This window comes from Scophthalmus maximus, chromosome 20 (assembly GCF_022379125.1).
Source record: "Scophthalmus maximus strain ysfricsl-2021 chromosome 20, ASM2237912v1, whole genome shotgun sequence".
In the NCBI taxonomy this organism is placed as follows: domain Eukaryota; kingdom Metazoa; phylum Chordata; class Actinopteri; order Pleuronectiformes; family Scophthalmidae; genus Scophthalmus; species Scophthalmus maximus.
In genome coordinates this window covers 945,001-957,582 of record NC_061534.1, presented here as the reverse complement: position 1 = coordinate 957,582, position 12,582 = coordinate 945,001, and the positions used below count along the sequence as shown (strand labels likewise).

Below are 12,582 nucleotides of genomic sequence, written 5' to 3'. Positions count from 1 at the left end.
GGTATATTGGAATTTTTCTTGTGTTACTCCCAGTCAACCAAGTACCTAATTATTAAAATAAAAGAATCCAATAAAAGTCGAGACAAAATTAAATAACATTAAAAACGCTTTTCTCTAAAATACATAACAAGTAAACAGAGCATGAAGTGCAGTCAACCTTTAAAATATATAATAAATACTGTATAATACTGTACTAATACACATATAGGGGGAGAAAGGCCAATGAAATGACAGATTATGAGAAAATGATCCCTGGTTGTTTTGTGACTGATATTTTTCATATCTTTGTGATTTATTTTTGTGCATCTGGGATTATTTATTTTTTGACTCTGGTCATTTCAATTGTTTTTTTGGTTGTTTTGCATCTTGTCATTTTTTTTATTGAGCTCTTTGACTTTCAAATACTTATATATACTAAAATATTATTTTGAATAAAGTACGTTATATTTACACATTTGAATTATATTTATATAATGGTTTATATATATATATTGTTCATATTGCTTCATTCACACAGCGGCTGAGAGAGTTATCAGAAGTTTTAATTCACAAAACTACCAATACAACTACATATATATATATGTGTAGTTGTATTGGTAGTTTTGTAAATATATATATATGTAGTTGTATTGGTAGTTTTGTAAATTAAAACTTCTGATAACTCTCTCAGCCGCTGTGTGAATGAAGCACGTTGCCATGGTCACGCTCGCTCGTCCCCACCACACCGCCGCGCCAGGAATTAATATCGCTCCGTGATTGGCTGCGTCTCCTCTCACCAGACATCGTACACCTCACGCCATTGGTCCGCGCGTGCGGCCCCGGCGCGTGTTGCGCTCCCTGCGATCCGATTGGCCCCGCGGCCCGCGGGACCTGGTAGCGTGTTGCATGTGCTGTGCGGGTTCTGATTGGACGAGGAAGCCAGGTGTTGTAGTTCAGTGGGCTGTTCGCTGCTTCGTGACATCGTCATATATAAATATACCGAGCGGCCGCGGCGGCGACACACACCGACACGCACCGGGGGAAGCTCACCGCCAGCTGCGCTTCACTTCACACAGGTGAGAGGCTCCGCGGCCACTTGTTGCCAAGTCTCGAGCAACTAAAATCACCATCATGTCGTTTATTTTAAATCTGTTCTGTGTTTATACTGTAAGTCAAGGAGGCTGCTAGCATTGTTGGCACGTGTCTCTTTAAATCTGCTGTAGATATATTAGAAATAAGATAAGACGGTGAATATTGAAGCAGATATCTGGAGCTAAGACGTTTAGCTGTTAACTACAGAGAGGAAGCCGGTCCGTCTTCCTATTTGCTCCGGGTGTTTCATGTCGCTGTGGCCACAAAAAAAAAAAATCATTATAAACCGTGTTGTTACGACACAGTGAAAATGAATCGTTGTTTTGGGTTGTTTATTTTTATCTTGATGGCAAAAAAAACCAAACAACAACAAGTTTTTTTATTATTATTATTATTATTTACCTAACCGACCCCTTCAGTGTCACAGTCTAACGGGTGCCGGTTCTTAACGACTTAAGTTCCGGGCAATCCCGTTGCCCTTTCACCCAGTTCCCCACTCTCCCTCCCCGGGTCTTCTTTTATCTGCTGCCTGTTTAAAACACACACACACACACACACTGTGTTAATGTTGCCGTTCAGATCCTGTATGATAATATCCAACCAGCATGACGGCAAACATCCAGCTGACTAACACACCGGGGGGGGGGAACCTTTAACCTGTAGCTAACGTCACTTCTATAAACATCCTGCGTCCCAGTTTTTTCATTGTTGTATTTACCTAACGCGAGTACCTGTGTTTGTGTTTGTTTATCAAAGTCACGTGTTGGGTTCAAACGTAACCGTCAGTAAAGTGAGTGTCATCGAGTTGAGCTAACACGTTAGCATCGTCATGTGTTCCAGTCACCTTGTCTGATTAGCTCGAACCCCGCAGCCGCTAGCTAACCCGCCGCTAGCCGGAGGGTTTCCTGAGCAAACAGTGACACTCACTGCATCTCCACTCGTCTCACTGCTGTGACCTCGGCTGGTTCACTGAGAGGCTGTCGTACAATATCTCTCACTGGACTGTATTAATACAAGGTGCTAGTGTTAGTACTGTGAACTTCAACCTATTACATGTTAGTACACTTGTGTAGCTCACAGTATTAGTGTGTCTGTGTGTGTCCATCTATCACTGATCATGGACCTCTCTCCCCTCTCCAGTCACGATGCCTGGATCAGCCTCAGTCAGTTGCTCGGGACCATGGCCCAAAGACGTGGGCGTCATCGCCATGGAGCTGTACTTCCCGGCGCAGTACGTGGACCAGGCGGAGCTGGAGCAGTTTGACGGCGCGTCGGCCGGCAAGTACACGGTGGGCCTGGGCCAGGCCCGCATGGGCTTCTGCTCGGACCGCGAGGACATCAACTCGCTGTGTCTGACCGTGGTCCAGCGGCTGATGGAGCGCAACGGCCTGTCCTACGACAGCGTGGGCCGCCTGGAGGTCGGCACCGAGACCATCATCGACAAGTCCAAGTCGGTGAAGACGGTCGTAATGCAGCTGTTCGAGGACTCGGGCAACACGGACGTGGAGGGCGTCGACACCACCAACGCCTGCTACGGCGGCACGGCGGCGCTCTTCAACGCCGTCAACTGGGTGGAGTCGAGCTCGTGGGACGGTGAGTCGACAAGCTCGTGTTTGTTTACGCTCATAGGTTTTTTTTTCTGCACGTTAGTTTCTAGATACTTTAGATTGTTTTAAAAAAATATATAAAAAAAGTCCAACTGTCCAATGTGAAGTCTGCAGAAGAGAGAAGTCTGCATGTGAGAAGCTGAAACTAGAGAATGTTGTTGTTGTTTTCTGGTTTTGAACCTTTAGACGTTTCCTCTCAGCCGGGGTCACTTTACCAGTTCAGTGACAAGTTTCAGTCTCGTCTCACTGACGACTTGAACCAGACTCATCTGATTATATCATTACATAAACATTGTGACACATTTCTGAGTTTGATGCCAATATTAAATCGTTTTTTTTGTTTTTTCTTTCCTCCTTGTGTTTCCTCTCTGCAGGCCGTTATGCTCTGGTGGTCGCCGGTGACATCGCCGTCTACGCCACAGGAAGTGCCCGACCCACCGGGGGTGCTGGTGCCGTGGCCATGCTGGTCGGCCCCAACGCTCCTCTGGCCTTTGAGCGAGGTCAGTGAACTGAAAACTATTTTGTCAGGCGGGACTCTTCAGTGTAATTTAGCTGATCCCATCGTCCAAATGTTACTTAAATGTCACTGAAGTTTAGATTTAATCTGCAAACACAAACAGTGTCACAGTCTATGAGAGCCAGACTTGTGGTGTCTGATGACCACCACGTCTGTGCCACAGGTCTGCGAGGAACTCACATGCAACACGCGTACGACTTCTACAAGCCCGACCTGGTGTCGGAGTATCCGGTGGTGGACGGCAAGCTGTCGATCGAGTGCTACCTGAGCGCCTTAGACCGCTGCTATGCTGTGTACCGCAACAAGATCCACGCACAGTGGCAGAGAGGTGAGTTCAAAACTGATCCTCGCATCATTGTCAGGTGCGGCGGGAAAAAAAATCTGTCCTGACTCTTAGAATGTTGAGTGTGGTTAAAAAGTTGGTCCTTTGTCCTAAATGTACTGAGACAGAGACAGAAAAAGTAAAAATTCTCTGATTTCAGCTTCTTAAATATGGATATTTTCTGGTTTCTTTGCTCCTCTGTGACAGTAAATTGAATATCTTTATTGTGGACAAATCAAAACATCATCTTGTGGTTTTGGGAAACAGAAGCGATATTTTCACCATTTATGAACCAAACAACTAATCGAGAAAATAATCAACAGCGTAATCGATAATGAAAATAATCATTCAATAAGCTCTAGTCACTCGGCACCTGGACATTAAAGGTGTGAGAGTGTGTTTTCACACATTCAGTCTTATTATAGCTTTGTGTTATTAAAGATCAAACATCAGACGATCACAGATCTGAGCTTCCAGCATATTACAACACAACGATGTGTTGTTAATATCACAGTGGACATTAATGATGTGATGTAAATTATGTTTGACGGTCAGATCTGTTGAAAACGTGTTGTTGCCGTCACGTATGAGCTGTGGTGTTGAGGAGACTCTGGACGGATAAAGTCTTAATGAGTTAAGTGGGTTTGAGCTCGTCGGCCACAAAGAAGTTTACTTAAGTTCAGTGAACGTAGAAGTAAGTTTAATCACATGAGCCTTTAAAAACCTGATGTGTCAACATGAACATTATCTGTAACTTTCATTTATTAAGCAGCCATCTTTAATAGTTTAAACTCGATTAACCTGGTTTTTCCAGGTGATGAGAGAGAACTCTTCTGTTTATCTCGGCTCACGTGTCCTCATCGTCATCTTCTTCTTCTTCCCGACAGAGGGTTCGGAGAAGCGCTTCACCCTTGAGGACTTTGGTTTCCTCGTCTTTCACTCTCCGTACTGCAAACTGGTGCAGAAGTCGTTGGCCCGACTGATGCTGAACGACTTCCTGAGCCACCGCGGCCCGAACACGGAGACGGGACCCTTTGCCGGCCTCGATGCCTTCAGGTACGCTCCGAAAACATAAAACCCTGCTGCACAGTAGAGAGCTGAACTCTCTAACTCTGGCAGCTGTCGGTTCATGATGTTAAACAAATAACAGTCGTTTAACTGTGTGTTTGTGTTTGTGCGGCAGAGATGTGAAACCAGAGGAGAGCTACTTCGACCGGGACGTGGAGAAGGCGTTCATGAAGGCCAGCTCCGATCTGTTCGAGAGGAAGACCAAAGCCTCCCTGCTCGTCTCCAACGAGAACGGGAACATGTACACGCCATCCGTGTACGGCTGCCTGGCGTCACACATCGCACAGTACGTCTTGAGTTTCACTCGTTTGTCTATGGGTTTTCAAACCACAAGCTCGAGAGGTGGGAAGTTTATTTCCCTTCAGGCATTTGTGGAAAAACTTTTACAGTAACTTTATTGCCCCCTTTGTGTTGCAGACACTCTGCGTCGCAGATCGCAGGACAGCGAGTCGGAGTTTTCTCCTACGGTTCGGGATTCGCTGCCACTCTGTATTCTCTCCGAGTCACACAGGACCACACACCTGGTGAGTCCGCCCGGCAGAAAACAGACATTTATATATCATATATATTTATGGAAACAGGTGATAGTGCGTGTTCCACCGTGTGATTCTGGTTCTGTCTTGTGCCAGGATCTGCTCTTGATAAACTGGTGTCCAGCCTGAGCGACTTGAAGCTGCGTCTGGACTCGAGGAGGAAGGTTTCACCCGCCGTCTTCTCTGACATCATGAAGCTGAGGGAGGAGACTCACCACTTGGGTACGAGCCTCAAACCATGTGCAAGACAAATGCTGACGTTTCTTAAAACAACGATAAAAGAACTTATGAGGTGTCGGTGAGACGATTGCAGGATCCGCAAGGTCGTGACTCACTGTTCTTTTCCCGTTCTGTCCGAGCAGCGAGCTACGTCCCTCGAGGCTCGGTGGACGATCTGTTCCCGGGAACGTGGTACCTGACAAGAGTGGACGAGAAACACCGGCGGGAATACGCCCGCAGTCCTCTGGACCGTGACCTGCCGGCAGAGCCTGAGCTCCTTGCTCGCGCCAACGCAACAACAGAGGTGACAGAGAGTCAGACGGTTTCCTAGTGAAATTAAATAGAAGTTGGAAAAAAGCTAAAATAGAATTAGACAAAATAAAACAACAGTTGAGTCATGGTGTCATTGTTGTGTTTCCCTCCTGCAGCACATCCCGAGTCCCGTCAAGAAGATGCCTCGCATCCCGGCCGCCGCCGCCGGCCCAGAGGCTGCGGTCAGCAACTGAGAGCTGGTCTTAACCTCCGAGAGGTATCGAACCACAGACTTTATATGACACCAGAAGGTGTCACCCACCGCCCACATCATCATCATCATCGTATGTTAAAACTTCACTTGTGTCGGACAGAGCGGAGCTCCACTGTCCTGCCTGGTCTCCTCCCACCATCGCCCCCTGCTGGATGTCCACACGAAAACTATCACAGTAACTTTTCAATTAGATGTATTCTAATTTTACACTTTTCTTTTTACATATATGCTCGCATTTGTGGAACAAAATGGCGGTTGTTAATCTGGGAGGGGCCCCGGCAGATGTTTGTCAGCGGAGCGGACTTCCTGCTGGCAGCTGGCCGCCAGGGACAGGAAGAGGAAATGAATATAATTAATCAGGCCTCCTGCTGATGAAAAGAAAAGAAAGGCATCGGGGGTGGGGCCTCAACTTCTGTGTTTATGTATCTGATAATGCTGCTGCTGCTGTCGCCATGGCAACCCAGCGTGAGGCAGAGTCCGGGAGATGAACAATGGTGACTCGCTGGTTTTAGTCTTAATCTTAATCCAGAGATTCACATGACGTCAGCCTGTTTTTTTTCTTTTCGCCTCCAGTTACTCATAAACGTCGGAACCTCATCGGGGTTCACTTCACTTCTCTTCAGCCCGGTCGTTCTCTAATTAAAAACAGCTGGAGGACAATCTGCCGTAATAACACCCTTATATATTTCATCTTTACGTAAAATGAGTCGTCGGTTAATCAGAAAATATTTGTTAATGACCTCATCATTTAAACTCTTGAATCTCCGGGGTTTTTTTCCTGTTGGTTCATTGATGATGACGTCACTCGTTTTCAGACCAAGGTGATAAATTCCTATAACGTGAAATGTTTCACATTATAATCTAATAAATTTATTCGTCGTGATAATGTAAAAAAACCCACATTATTAATTGTATAAATAATTATAATGTGATGTTTCATTCCATTACAACATAGAAACTCATGTTATAAGGTGAAAAGCTTAACGACATGTCTTTCACGTTTTAACTCGATTTTTACGTTATAAAGGGATAAATTGTTTTCAAGTAAAAGATTTTAAGTTTTAACGTGATCATTTCCTGTATTAGTATGAATATGAAATGTTTCATGTTATTAGATTTTTTTTACGATAGCAGATATTATAATGTTAAAATGTAATTTATTCACGTAAAACATTTCACGTTGTGACATAATACATTTCTATATTGTAATAACATGTTTAACGACATACCGACTAATCAGTTTTTAACAAACTATGTTTTTTATTCACCTAAAACATTTACGGAATAGATCATAAAAAAATGTCTACTATGGAAATATTTTTACGTTATAATTGTATCTCGTAATAACGTGAAAACAAAACAGAATTTACTGTAATAACGAGATGTTTTCACGTCATTGGAAGAACTAGATGATTATAATAGATGTAATTATCAGTGGTAGCCATTTTTCTTTCGTCAAACCACTTTGTAATGTCATTTCTTTTTCTTTCTAGTGTCGATACATGTGTAGCAACATGTACAGTCACAGTTCAACATCTGTAGAATCATCAGTGGGTTTCAGATTTCTCTGAAGCAGATTTTTAAATGTGCTATTATGAAACAGTGATTATTAATATCAAGGTTGGTTTGTTCTCACTGTAGCTGAAGTGTAACAGGATTTCACCCCGAACCTTAAATGACAAAGGGCTGACGTTTGAACTCGTCGTAGATCAGGAGACTGAGCGGTTTCAAATGACAAAAATATTAAAGACAAACATCTGTTGACATGGAACTCGGACAGGAAACATCAGCCTTACTTTAAGGATTTGTTTGTTGGTGTCTTCCACAGATTGTAAATAAAGATGGACGACACGTCTCCACTTCGTCCCGTTGTACAAAAAAAGGAAGCCAAAATGTCTCTAATACGAACGCCACCATCTTGTTCTGGTTGTGTCACATCAGAAACACCTTAAACGTATACTTAAATATTTTTACTTTGGTCCATGTCCCATCTGCTAACATGGAGGTGGGTGGGGCTTATGACCTGTACAGCAGCCAGCCACCAGGGGGCGATCCAGTCATTTTGGCTTCACTTTTTCGCAGCCGTCACGTCGTTCATGTCCATCTTTATTTTACCGTCTGTGCTTTGCTTCCTGCTCTAACGATCCGAGCGGTCGTGTCGGTCGACGGCGAGGTGACCTCGCTCTGGAGAAGCCTTACAACAACACACGTCTATGATTTGTAATTTTTTTCCTCCAATAATGTACAGATATTCTTTTTAATTGTACAGTCAGACTCGGTTCCTCCGGCGTCGGGCTCGGTGCGATGCGACCGTAGCAGGAAGTGTGTGTGTCAGGCCCGTCGCCGAGGTCACGTGATCTTTACACATGTACAGTACAAACTGTAAGATTATTTATGCTGCGTAGCTTTGAATGAGTGAATGCAGATGGATTTTATGCAGATGCTCTGTGTAAACCTGTAGATTCAAAATAAATGGGACTTTCAACACGTGGGTACGATTATTTTCCCCACACCAATAATCAAAAAGTGATGTCGAACTAAACATATTTTTGATTTTTGCCTCCATAATGTCTTTTATTGCTGCTCAGTATTTTACCAGACTCCCAGAATTCAAGAGTCTGATATGACGACAGGACTGAGCAGCGAACAGACACTCAAGTGAATGCTGTTATCCACCGCTTCCCTGTTTCGACCACTAGGTGGTGCCAAAGTCAAACGTTTTGAAATCAACCCAATTATTTTTAATGTAAAACATTTTACACAATGTGAAAACATCACAGTATTTATTGTAATGACAACATTATTACAACATACAAACGTATCACGCTATAACATGAAAAAATATAAGATGTTTTTTCACATAACATAGTTTTCTGTTTTAACATCTGTTTACTTAATTACACATAAGATAAAATAAAGTACTATATTAATCTTCAACTGGGAAATTCCAGTGTTACATCAGCAGACAACACACCTTACAAAATATACAATATACACAAAAATAAATGTAAAAATATACGAATTGCAAAAACAAAGAATAAGGAAAATAAATATAAAGATTATTATGACATACGAACTTTATTAGTTAGTTAATTACATAATATGTTTTCACGTTATAACTTGTTACTGCATTGTATCATGTTTTCATGTTATTGGTTTACAAGTTATAACATGAAAGGTTTAATCATAATTACACTGTTTTTCATCTTGTAACAATATACTTTCTCGCTGTAATATGTTTGCACATTATTATGAGATACAAAAGTATATGAGTTAGCAATACAGTAATAATAAAACAGTTTTCATCTTATAGTGTACATATGTTTTACATGTGATTACAACATACTAATTTTTCACTAAAAACATTTTAAGTGAAAAATTCCTATTTGTTAAAACGTGAAATGTTTCAAGTTATAACCTGAATATTTACTGTAATGATATACCAATTTATCACACTGATAATGTTAACATGTAAAACGTTGCATATATATATATATATACATACATATAAAGTCATATTGTTATAATGTTAAATGTTTCATGTTACACAGTTTTTGTCGTAATATAAACAAATATATATATTTTATCACAATAAACGTAAAACGTAAGTTTTAAATTCCTTTATTGATATCCCACCTTTTAACATTGAATTTTTTATGTTGTAATAATGTGAAAACATCACAGTATTTATTATGATAACCAAAAATATATATTTTCACGTTATTACAGAATACAAACTTAATACATGATGTTTTCACGTTAAACGTTGTGATAAATTATTATATTTTTCTATGATGTAAAGTTTTAACTTCGTGTAAGTTTATGTTGTTATTATAATAATAACATTTCCACGTTATGTCTCGACTCTGATCCGGTTTCATTTTTTTCTGTCGTCGCAGCAAAAACGCTTCCGCCTCCGCCGCGCGCTGACGTCACACAGCGCGGAGCTCTGCCTTGAAAAGTCTCATTTTGACTTTTTGTACAATAAAGAAAAGAAGAAAAAAAATAGAAAGACAGAACGAAAGACACCCAGTGGAGGCAGCGCAGCCGCGGGACACCGCCCCGCACCGCCCCGCACCGCCGCGCCGCCTTCACCGCGCCGCGCCGCACCGCTCCTCACAGCCCCGCACCGCCGCGCCGCGCCGCGCCGCCTTCAGCGCGCCGCGCCGCCGCATCCGCGCGGCGAGGGGCGGGGCCTGAGCCCGGGCGGAGAGGGGCGGGGCCTGAGCCCGGGCGGAGAGGGGCGGGGCGTGTCGGTGCGTCGGGCCCGTTCCCCTGCGAGGAAACCAGGAGAAAAGACGCTTTGTAGCGGGGACAGAGTCACCGAACGACCGCGAACATCGGAGCGTGTCCGAGGTCGAGCAGCCGGCGGCGGGACGCGATCGACGCTCAGGTCAGAAACAAACAAACTTCATGAAAAGTTTTTCTTCTTCTTCTTCTTTTTTTTTCAAACTTTTGTAAAAAGTTTCCACCATTGTAGCGAGCAGGCCGTGACGTCACACGGGTCGATGTGGAGGAGGCAGGAAAAAAGTTATGGGTGAAAAGAGTCCGAGGACACACACACACACACACACACACACACCGTCTGTGAGCGTCGGTGAACACGAACAGGAACCGACGCGAGGATCAGAACGAGGCCGCACAGGGCTGCGTCTGTCCCCGGGAGGGTCAGGGCGTCTGACGGCCGGTCGTGTGTGTGTGTGTGTGTTGTGTAACCCCGTGTCCGCGGCTCAGTTCCGTGTTTGACACCTCCGGTGGAACAAAGCGGGATCAGGGCGTGTTGAGCTGCGGAGACAGAAGACGCAGCCTGCGGCGAGGAATTCCTCCTCGTCCTCTTCATCCTCCTCCTCCTCCTCCTCCTGGAGACACGTTGACTCCGAGGTGAAGCTGCTGTCAGTGACTCTGACGTCATGATGCTGCAGACATCATGTCCCACATGTGAACATCTTCTACAAGGACGGAGAAACAGAAAAACTTTTGGGCTGGACGATAAAACAATAACTATAATTATTGCAACATAACCCTAACCAATATGTAGATAGATGTACTATAGATATAAAGAAGTATTTTATTCATACAGACAATTTATTGATCCTAAACTGTCAAATTCTGTTGTTACAGTACGAAGGAGTCAGACTCACAAGTCACCATGTGAATATAAAAGTATATAAGAGCAGAACTGTACATCATAAGGAACAACAACAGAAACTGGCAATGTGAAATTAGATCCTGATGATGAGGAAGAGAAGAGGAAGGAGGAGGAGCCGGGTTTAGTGTCAGTCGTGACCTCAGTGTCACGTCGTGACCTTCACTGAGGAGCTGATGTTTGGTTGTTTGTTCGGTGTATCGCTGCTCGTCCAGACCTGATGGAACAAGTCGTCTTTCATCTTCACTTGTTACTGAATATTCAGTTTGAATATAAAGAAGAAAATATTGCGCCGATAATCTTTTGTTAACTAAATCGCTGCGGAGGAACTGTGGTGGATATTGATTATTGATTGGCCAATAGCGGCCGAGTGGCCAGTAGCCATCAGCTGAACAGTGGTCGTCATGACGACAGGACTTCTCTCACCTCCACCTGTGGATTTAACCCCTGAGTGGGACGGTGCAGGTCCCTGAGGGGGAGGAGCTAAACACTCCGGCGAGCTCTCTGATTGGACGACAGGATGAGTGGAACTCACCTGAGTCTACGTGAAAAGTAGCAGGATGTTGTTTTTTTATACCTGGAACATGAATGATTCATGTCACAGGGTCTTTAATCAGATCTGAACCTGGTTATTATTTTAAATTGACTCATGAGCAAATGTTTTGGTCAATACTGACCATCTCAATATGCCTCATTTGGTTGGATTGATCGGTCTCTGGATATGATTTATTCATGCTCCTGACTGTCGGTCAGACATTGTCTCAGACACATGAAATTTATTATTCACCATGTTGTGAACAAAACCATCAGATGATGGGAAGCTAACAACAAACAGTAGTCGTCTGTGATGTTTAAAATGAGATTATTGATTTAGTTTAATCAATAAAATATCAGAAAGTGGCACAAAGTGGCCAAAACCTCACGTGTTCCAATGACACAGGGATTGAAACTATGGTGATAATATTTATAATAATGATTGATTCCTTGTCTGAAGCTTCATGACGAGATCTCCTGACAGCGGAGAAGCTGGAATCACAGGGAGTTTGGTTTTACATGATTAATTATTTAAAATATATATAATCCAGATAGTTTTTCGATTTATTTCTCTGTTGAGTGCCTTTGTGTGGGCTACATGCGGGTTGCACCGCTGACTTTGGTACAGAAGGTCGGGGTTCCATGTCTGTGAGTCGCTTTGGACAAAAAGCTAAATGAATGTAATGATTTTTGCTAATGGATCAATTGTTTCTGCTTCAACGTGACGTCTTCGCTGTTCGGTGAACGTCTGATTCTCCTCCGCTTCACGTTCAGAGTAGAGAAACTTAAGTTGACTCATCTGAGATCGAAGCGTCTCTGTCGTCTCTGACTCTCCCACTTCACTTCACACCTGGAACCTCTGACCTGAAGGAGCCGATCCCCCGTCGTAAAAACCAGGTGTGAACCGACGACCTCAGAACCGTCGGCTGGTGAATCGGACCTCTGGGCCCAGATGTTGAGACCAGGTGTTGAGACCAGATGTTGAGACCAGATGTTGAGACCAGATGTTGAGACCAGGTGTTGAGACCAGGTGTTGAGA

General features: G+C 43.5%; 2 protein-coding genes across 3 annotated transcripts in view; both read left to right on the top strand.

The window, feature by feature from the left end:
• Nucleotides 1-898: 898 nt before the first annotated feature.
• On the top strand, nucleotides 899-8,350 carry hmgcs1 (3-hydroxy-3-methylglutaryl-CoA synthase 1 (soluble)). The gene is made up of 10 exons (XM_035608517.2): nucleotides 899-1,055; nucleotides 2,212-2,664; nucleotides 3,053-3,178; nucleotides 3,359-3,523; nucleotides 4,405-4,573; nucleotides 4,701-4,871; nucleotides 5,003-5,109; nucleotides 5,215-5,340; nucleotides 5,481-5,641; nucleotides 5,766-8,350. Exons 2-10 carry the CDS (start codon nucleotides 2,217-2,219, stop codon nucleotides 5,841-5,843), a joined length of 1,551 nt encoding a protein of 516 aa, XP_035464410.1. The 5' UTR covers nucleotides 899-1,055; nucleotides 2,212-2,216; the 3' UTR covers nucleotides 5,844-8,350.
• A 1,754-nt stretch (nucleotides 8,351-10,104) lies between these two features.
• The window catches only part of tln1 (talin 1), a 36,584-nt gene continuing 34,106 nt past the window's right edge, over nucleotides 10,105-12,582 (top strand). For both annotated transcript variants that reach the window (XM_047329382.1, XM_047329379.1), the window contains exon 1: nucleotides 10,105-10,256. The gene's annotated coding sequence lies outside the window, so the exon portion shown is untranslated. The remainder of the gene's footprint in view (nucleotides 10,257-12,582) is intronic.